This window comes from Oculina patagonica, chromosome 6 (assembly GCF_052425735.1).
Source record: "Oculina patagonica isolate OP01 chromosome 6, crgOcupat, whole genome shotgun sequence".
In the NCBI taxonomy this organism is placed as follows: domain Eukaryota; kingdom Metazoa; phylum Cnidaria; class Anthozoa; order Scleractinia; family Oculinidae; genus Oculina; species Oculina patagonica.
Window position 1 is genome coordinate 22,670,230 of NC_135763.1, and position 9,291 is coordinate 22,679,520.

General features: G+C 38.2%; 1 protein-coding gene across 1 annotated transcript; it reads right to left on the bottom strand.

Moving 5' to 3' along the window:
- Nucleotides 1-428: 428 nt before the first annotated feature.
- On the bottom strand, nucleotides 429-6,798 carry LOC144657166 (protein gustavus-like). Its single transcript, XM_078517476.1, has 2 exons — nucleotides 4,697-6,798; nucleotides 429-2,243 (listed from the first exon to the last, which is right to left on the bottom strand). Exons 1-2 carry the CDS (start codon nucleotides 5,406-5,408, stop codon nucleotides 2,101-2,103), a joined length of 855 nt encoding a protein of 284 aa, XP_078373602.1. The 5' UTR covers nucleotides 5,409-6,798; the 3' UTR covers nucleotides 429-2,100.
- Between the last annotated feature and the right edge of the window lie 2,493 nt (nucleotides 6,799-9,291).

A 9,291-nucleotide genomic window follows, 5' to 3' on the forward strand; every position in this document is an offset into this window, starting at 1 on the left:
CGTTTTTTGCCCTTGTAAACCAACCAGGAAGCCACTCCACTGTTTTAATGCTGTGTTCATTGCATCCTTTTAGTTGAATGGTTATCCCTGGAGGTACCCTCATGTTACCCTGTGTGGTACAGCCTTATACCTAAACTTACCTTAGCCCCACCCTTATGGGGATTTGGACAAAACACTGACCCCAGGTCCATGGGCCATCCAAACGGACTATACCCTAAAATGAAAACTAGTACCCTAATACACCTAGGTCTTCTGATGGCAACATTATTGAGAGCTAACTGTAAATAGGCTCCTGGAAATTATGCTATTCAGGCTCTGGTTGGCTTGAATTACTCTCCAGTTAGCCTGTTTACATTTATCCCAAATAATAGTGGTCATGATGACCGATAATTATTAAAGAGTGAAAGAACTCAACACAGAAACTAGTATTTAAATGTTTCAAGGTTGTTTTGTATTTCATATTTGCTTATAACGTAACAATATATTTGTGTGAAGTATAAATGAGACACATTCTGATAGAACGTCTCTTATAAATACCCTGACATAATTAATGATACTAAAACTGAACTGAATAAATAAAATCACATGCTATTATTGCCTATGTAAAAATTGTATTTAACTTTCCTAAAGTTATTTGCAGATAGTAAAAATGATTGAGTTTAATGCCATTGTTAACACGGCAGTCTGAACCAGCACTACTGTTAGACTGAAAAAATACATTACCACAAAAAGAACTTAAAGTCAAGTCTACATAAGGCTTACATGACAGTTAATTCGCCTATGTATTTATATCCACAAAACTGAATTTCCAATTTTTGCTGGAGTTCAGTTGTCCTTAGAGTAACTGAATTACAAATTAAGATTAAAATTAACTGCAAAGAATTAGCGACTATTTATATTCATGAAAACATAACTCACTGTTCGAGAGATTTACTCTAAAGAGTCAAATTTCTTATAATAATTCTGAAGACAAAAATTCCATTGAACCATTTAATTCATAAAATTTCTTAGTGAAACCTAAGCAAAAAATTAAAGCAAATAAATATTAATATATTTTAAAATTCTTGAGTCACTCTCAAGGGAGGTTGTTTACATTCTTCATTAAATAACAAATTAAATTTCCCAACTAAATTTGACTCTTTAGATTTCTTATACAGTGGTAAATTAGAAATTGTTATTGTAAAATATTATCATTTTAATGTAATGTCAGAGACCTCACCAATAAATAAATTATTTTAAAACTCAAAGGAAAGCTTAGCTGCTATTTACATAACTTAGAACAGTGTTCGGAACTTGGCAATAAATCCATTTGTAAAAACTATTTCTTTGGAAGAAGGCATGAAAGTTGATATATTTGTCAACTAATGGATAGTCAAAGAAATATTTTAAATCTGTGAGAAGATTTTGACGATTATGCAGAATCCTTTTTTTAAAAAAGAAAGTCTTTAAAATTATGACTTTGCTCCTTTTTACTGTCTTAGTAGGTATACACATATTTCAAAAATTAAATTTCTGTCATTTTCCTCAAAAAGGTTATCCATAGCTTTGAATAATATCACCCTCTTCACTTGTATGTGCAAATATTCTTTTCTTGATTCAACCTTGACTTCCTAAACAACTGAACAAATTTGTGAACATAATTTAATTGACCCTATAAAATGATCTAATAAGAAACTGTAATAAATTATTAATCCTAATTAAAAATGTTTGCACCGTTTTCTTTGTACATTCCTCTGATGGTTATAAGCATGTTCAAGACTCCACTGCAGCTGTTGATTTCTGGTATGTTAGATCTCCCAAAACACAAACATGTTTACAAATGCACATTAAAGTTCATGTCTTACAGACTGCAGACATTAGTCCAACTGAATTATGTAACCATGGTACTATACAGTAGCAAGGTTTCTGAACCAGTCTTATATCTAAGTTCCTCCTTTGCAGTACATGCTGGACAAAACATGTGTCAGATTGTCTGACTTGAATTACCAATTGCTCAATGTTTCTCTCTCAGATGGCCAAGTTTAGGCTACACAATACAATAAGATCAGACTATTTCATACAGTCTGTCAAAGAAGAAGTCTTTCCACATGTAGCTTGATGTCACCAGCCTTGTTGGTACAAAAGGTATTTCTTCATTGGAACCGGTATTGGAAGCTTGTCTACATTGCCTTTAGTAAGGTTTTCTTTTCCAACAGATTTACGTATTGTGCGTCGGCAGAGATCCATCAGTGGCTGAGGTTCAGCTGTTGAACAAGAGAAAAAAAGTTGAGTATAACTGCCACAGAGTACCATTAGAAGAATAAAAAGGTCACATATACATATTAAAAAAGGCCCATAAGATTGTATGCTAAAAGCTGTATAATTTTGTACGTATAACTCTAAAGAAACACAGAACCAGCTAAAATGCAAGCTGTTGGCAGATAGTGTAAAAAGAGAAGGTTTTTTTTACAGGAAATAGAAAACATTTTCTATTTGTTTAAATCAAGTTAAAGAAACACTTGTGGAAGTTTGGGAGAACTTGAAAATTAGCTGTGAATTGACAAAACACCTGCTTATGGCTTGTGTAACCACAGCATTTCTTGTTAAGTCAAACTTCGACTCATGTTTCTATAATTTGATTGAAACACAGTAAATGTTTTTTCTTAGACTACAAAAATCTCTCCCACTGAGGGGTGCCTGGTATTCTCCCTGAAACTAACACAATTACATGTAAGACGCTGCATTTTTGGGGATTTGTTTTTGCAATATACTGTTTTTAGTGAGTTTCCAGGTTTAAATTTTAACTGAGATCCCCAGGCAAGTTTTGAAACATCTCTAACAATTCCAGTTAAGGTCGATCAGAACATGAAATTTACAATATACTGGAATAATTCAGTTTTGTCTAATTTCAGCCGTGCAAGCTCCTGTAAGATTTCACAGTACTTTGTTACCACCTATATTGTTTCAATCCTGATGTTTTCATAAAGACAGATACAATAACATTTTCTAAAACTGGGTGCCCCACATTGACCTGGATCTAATTATATGTCTTGCTGCTCTTTAAATATAGAACTCACTTAGTTACTGCTCAATATAAATTAAGGGCTGTCAAAATTACAAAACAACTTTTTCCAAACATAGCAACAGGTGTCCTGGCTTGAAAAATGAATGAGTTCCCTAGTTACCATATAGTCCCTTTAAGTATGCCTTTTAGTCTAGCTTATGTGGATTGTGCAATTAGAGAGTGTCATTTGATGGCTCTAAAAAGAATGGTTTTTCTAACAATTTTTGCATATTTATTATGTTTGAAAATGAGAGGCCACTGTGCAAGAACTGAACCCTTATGGTCTACAGAATAAATATTGCCCACAAAAAGAGAAAATTTATCATTTGACTTGACTGTTTCAAAGTTAACCTACAAGCTTGTAGTGAAGAAAACTATTTCACAAAAACAAAAGAGGAAACGAAAGAAATTCAGACTATTAACAAAACATACAAAATCCATCATTCTTCTCATGGTGTGTAATTATTACTTCAACCATTTAAAAATTCTCTTTCTCTTAGTCAATGAAATTTTTTTTCAATGACAAGGCCTGTTAATTGCAATCTCTTAGAAGTGAAATGAATGTCTTGCCATAAAATCCTTTCCTGGAACAGTTCAATTCATTTTATGGATTTTTAAATTCTTAAGCCATCTATTAAGCGTTTGTCTGATATAAATGGGTTTTCCCTGCTTTTGAATGGTTTTGTGGCACACGCTTTCAACGCTCTCTACATGCAACAGGTGGTTTGGCACGCGCCACGCTCTTTGCACCGAAATAGCTTCTTTGTGATCTCATTGTTTCTTTGTTTGCAGCCAGCTTTAGAGATCAAAGTTCCTATAAAGAGACAACTTTTCAATGTCTCTGATACAACACAAAGGTTGAATTCGATATCGCTAGTGAGGAAAGAAATAAAAATCCTGGCGACTTGACAAGCTTTCCTTTTAGCGGAAATGACGAATACAGTCCCAAAGGATAAAAAGTCCCTAACCGAAATGAATTATTAATTTTCATTCACCAATTGAAACAATGGAAATCGGAAGCGAAGAGAGTGTCTTTATGGCGGTGGAGTTTGAAAGAAAAATTTGACAAAAAAGCCGCGGTAAAACTCTCCGCTAAGATATTTCACATCAAGGCATCAATAAAATCAATAACAAGAACAAGCGAAGCATGAAGCGTGATACTTGGAGGGTCGAGGTTTATTCTTCCTGGATTTCAAAATCATCACAAATATAGAATGTACGATCTCATTTTCAACATCTGTTTGTTCCTTTACCAGAAAATTCAGAGACCGGATTTAGAAAACGGGAGAGTTAGGAAAAGCGAAACTTTTTGTTTCTTCAGGAGCGTTTTAAGAATGAGATCATTTTCCCATGTGACGTAAAGGAAGTGGAAATCGCTAGGGAATGAATATTTTAACTCGCGAAACATGGAAAAACATTTTTAACTGAAGATTTTATTGCGAACGCATACTTAGAAAAGGATAATAAAATCGAACGCAATACACAAAACTTTATTTAAGATTGGATTAAACGAAAGCTCAGTTTTACGCGGGTATAAGACAACCTAACAAGTTGAGTGAAGAAAAAGTGTAAACAAAAGGTCTGCGTTCACGCACGAAACAAAAGAAAAGTCACACAGGTAGAATAAGAAAGACAGAAAAATGAAATACTTACGATCTAGTCCACCGATGTATTTCATGGTAATCTCACAATGTCCCCAAACAGCTGATACTATGGGATACACACTCTTTCCTTTAATGCCGCGGAAAGCGACTCCTAAATAGCGTCCATCGTTCGTTTCAAAAGCCATAGTGCCTTCATCCATGTCCAATATAACACGAAATTTGTCCGGTACCACAAAGCTATGATCACTGTCTGACAAGACTGGATACTTGACTGACGAAACGTTCTTTTCATTGTGGTAAAGTTTGTTTCTAACAATGTCCCATCCCCAGCTTTCTTCGTTGTTGCCAACCAGGGAATGATAACCCGTACAGTGAAGAAGAGCTTTCGAAGTAGCTACCCCCACTACTGCGTGTGTCCCACGTTGTCGGGTTGACCATTGGATCTCCCAAACATGAAATCCACGACTGTAGGCTTTCTTTCCTCGTATACAGTCCGTGCTTTGTGCTACGGGATGCCTGTGAAATGTATGGGGGTCGTCTTCTTTGACGAAAATGTTCACCGATCGGTCGTTCGGGTTCCAAGCATGTTCTAACAAAACCTCTTCCGGTAGAGGTGGACGATCGAGTAATATGTCTAGTTTCTCTGGCCTTGCTAAGTCTCTTGCCCGATCTTCTTCTTGTAAGACATTTAGTGATTTATAAACTCCTTGTCTATTGTCATTATGGTCGTTTCTTTTTACGGCCGATATTCTTGATCCCATGTCGAGAAAGGGATAATAAAAGAGAGACGTGTAACTCGGATGTAAAGGATCCAACGTGGACGCTTGACTCACTCTTCACTCCAAATCTTTTCTAGAGACGATCACTTGTTCCGAGTTCTTCTTATCATCAAAACTTGGTGCGACACAAGTTTTTACGTCTTTTTACGACTGCCAGAAACTTATCTAGCGACGCGACTTGTTTCAAAAGGACGATCACTTCAACGAAATCAAAACACGCATGAAATACGTGCGTGCTTGCCCAAATCGATTCACGTAATTTCTCAGCGAGAACGCGGTTGGCTTTGACCAAAACAGCGGTGTAGTTTTGGTTAAATTCTTCAAGTCGACAGTGTAAACTTACCAACTCTTTTCAGAAATGAATGAGTGTGTTCTTCGCGACTTCTTTCAAGCAAGCGATGAATGCCCTTTGTTGTGTTCTGAAAATTTTTCCTCACAATGTTATTTATATCCTTGAACAATGTGAATGAAGAGCTGCACGCATGCGTCACAGCCAATCAAGCGTGAATGGCTTACAACGTGTATTACACGCGCTTTTAACCCACTTCCGGTTTGCGTGAAAACTCGTTCTACCGGAAACAAGAAAGTGCCAAGGGATTTTTGATGTCCGTGACTACTGTCTAATGAATAAAACTCTTTCTTTTTTGAGATCAGAAAACGAAACCGTTGATAATCTGACACAATAATGCGAAAATCAAAACGAGTATACCTGAAAGGAAGTTTCCTTTTCGTTCGAAACTGATGCGAATTCCATTCAACTGTTATCAGCGTCGAAGTTGGTATGGCAATCAATATTTAATCGTTCAATGGCAGGGAAGACATTGACTCTAAGTGAAACAGGTGATTTTAGCACGAGTTCAATGGAGCATAAGAACAACATGTGTTTTCCGTGTGCATCTGTATATCGAAACCATTAAATTAAACTCGCGTCGAATTCATTTAAAATCCACTAAACATTGATATAGGCAAGCCGATCATTTCATGACTAACGTTGTATTTCGTGACAAAGATTTTTCGCTGCATGGAAATGATAATCCTTGGTTTTGTTGAACTGATGAGCAAGGCTTAAAAACAGCTCAATTTACCCTTTCTAAAATGAACGCATGAATAAACTACACGCAATCGGATGACAAGCAGCAAACTTCTTTGCACTTACCTCAGCCTTCATTCATCAGGAACATTATTTTTGTTCTAGATTTGAGAAATGTTAACAAAATCACCGTTGTTGCTCTGATCAGGAGCCTAATTTCGATTGTCGTCCGAGAACGAGTAGACTACCGCTTTATATGTGATACAATCATGCTTTGGCGAAAAAAAAAAAGTTTCGGGATTACAAATCGAATCTCATCTCCATTTACACGCAAGATACGATATCTGTCTTCCTTTCTTCAGATCCCAAAAGCCGACGAGTCCCGCAACCGGCCACATCCGGTACCCGACGCGCGGGTATTTTCGAGATCGCGAGAGTACTTCTCGCGCGTGTACGCCGCGCGCACTGAGTGGGCTTTTGCGTGATGTGTTGAACTGACGTCATTCGGGCGTTAGCGGGTGACGTGATGAAATTCCCGCTCGATTGTAAACATTGCCCCTTCGAAAACACTTCAGACTATTTGTTGCGTCTCCGAAAAACTGCTCCGAGATTTAATAATCGATAACTTTAATTTTCCCCTTCTGTAAAATTAAGAAAAAAGTTTTGAAAGTGTTTAATTTGATCGGGATCAAAGTCTCGATCACGAGAAATTCAGTGATACGTGACAGAGCGTGTTTGCCGTCATGTTTGCTGAACAGATCGTGTTATCAACAAGGTCACGGGTTTCCATGACATTCAAGGACTTGCTCGTACATTCGATGTTAAAAGTCGTGTATCTTGTGTGAAGTTGATTAAGAATCTCATAACAAGAAATGCTCGACTATATACGGTTTCTTCCACCGTTTTCATGACGAGGGGATGTCAAGATTCGTGACTTTTAATTTTGTTGCGTGTTGTGAATTAACAACTCGAGTTATATTATTATCGGGTCATGAAACCCAGTCAGCACGGAAAAGAAGGTCGACCTACGCAACATGAAAGGGTGTTTCATTTGAAAACACGTATATAATCATTGCGGGACCGGCTCCTGAGAAAATTAAAATTAAAACCGGCTCCTTTCGGCAAAGATTTTGCGTGTTGCTGTGAAATTCCGACAGATGGTTTAATTACAGATTTAATTGCGTGGTAGGAAAATGAAAATATCATTTTTAAATTCGCTTTATTACCCAAAATGGAAACAACTGAAGTTATTTTGATTTCATCAATTAAGGATTATGGTCTTTATCGGTACCGCCATCTTTTTATCCTGCCTCGGTCTTGTTAGTGAACACGCAAAACCCTGTATGTAGCTATTTTGGGATGAATTGGGATTTAAGCTTTTAAATTGTGTGGGCTCTGGAAATCACGGAATCACTGTTTCATGACCAGCGATCCTTTTTAGTGTCACGTCAATGGCGCATAATATGGGACCTGGATCATGAACATGGTAAATATCGTATTTACTGTCACAGTGGCTCTCGCGACACAGGGCAAGTTTCCAACAGAACTCAATACACTATTGATTAATTTAATAGTGTAGTTAAACAAAAGTAATTCTTACATTCCGTTCAGACAGTGGGCAACGTGACCAGCGACCCTTGAGTTTATTTCCGGTTATTAATTTTAATCCCCTAAAGCACAGGCCGGACTCACAACAGTTGATTGCCGCTCGTCTTTCCAGGGGTGCTTTCCATTTCCACAGACCGACCAGTCGGGCAAACCGTTGTAAAATGGTTTGCCCGACTGGTCCAACCCGGCGAACGGTCGCTCCATCCCGATCCCCAGTGTATAAACCAGAAGCTACCATGTACTGAGGCAATGTACTACCAGCTACTACCCTGGGTCAGTACCATCGGTCAGTTCTAGCGCGGTTTACGGTGTTGGTCTGCGAACACTTAGATTCGAGCCAATATTCGAGCACGAGTAAACGAGCACCCACTAAAATTTTGCGAACATTTCGAGCACAGTTTTGAGGGGCCATTCATGGGGCATTCATGATCCCTTCTATTGCGACCCGCGTTTTCCCTCGCAGCTTCGCTGCTCGTGGCGACGGCCTTCGACTGCCGAAAAGTATTCCGCCGCGCGCGGGGAAAAATCTGGTACCCAAGGTAGCAATGTACCGATACGGAACGGTATTTTTTTACATGTAATTCGAACGGACCACCTCCATAGCACCAAATATTCCGGTCGGACCGGACTCAGGCCCCCCTGGACCGAACCGAAACGAACTTTTCCGTTTGCCTTCCGACCAAAATTTCCGAAAATTTTGGGCTAATAGAAAGCACCTCACTTTCATACCGGTGCGAGTTCATCCTGTTTCCCTCTTGTGGCTCTGTGTTCGTTTACATGATACCACCAAAAATGTGAACCTCTCTATGGGTGTTTCCGAAGAAATCGAAGACGCGAAGATCACCGCGAAAAAACGAAGATATTAAGATTCATACCGGTGCGAGTTCACCCCGGTTACTGTGAGCGGTAACGTAGTAAGATTTTCACTCCCGGAAGGAAATTCATTCCAGTGTTATGTAGACGTGATATGACTTGCTGATGACTGGTCGTTTCATATTCCTGGCAGTATAAAACTCACAGTAAAAACGGATTATGTAAACACGATATCGATATGAGTTTTTAAGCGATGACGTAGTCAACGCTTTATGTCGGAGAACTTTGATCTGTTCTGCCCCGATCGAACGACCGAATAAGACTGGAAACTAACTACAGAAAGAACAAAGATCAAGTTTAGCACAACAAGAAATCGCCAAGAAATACACAAAGCAAAATGCTCCTGGGAAGTTA

Bases quoted from the DNA above. Each gene is read 5' to 3' on its own strand.
- LOC144657166 (XM_078517476.1), bottom strand. From the start codon at position 5,408: ATGGGATCAAGAATATCGGCCGTAAAAAGAAACGACCATAATGACAAT. The intron at 2,244-4,696 runs GTAAGTATTTCA...CTTGTTCAACAG, and splicing joins ATACATCGGTGGACTAGATC to CTGAACCTCAGCCACTGATG.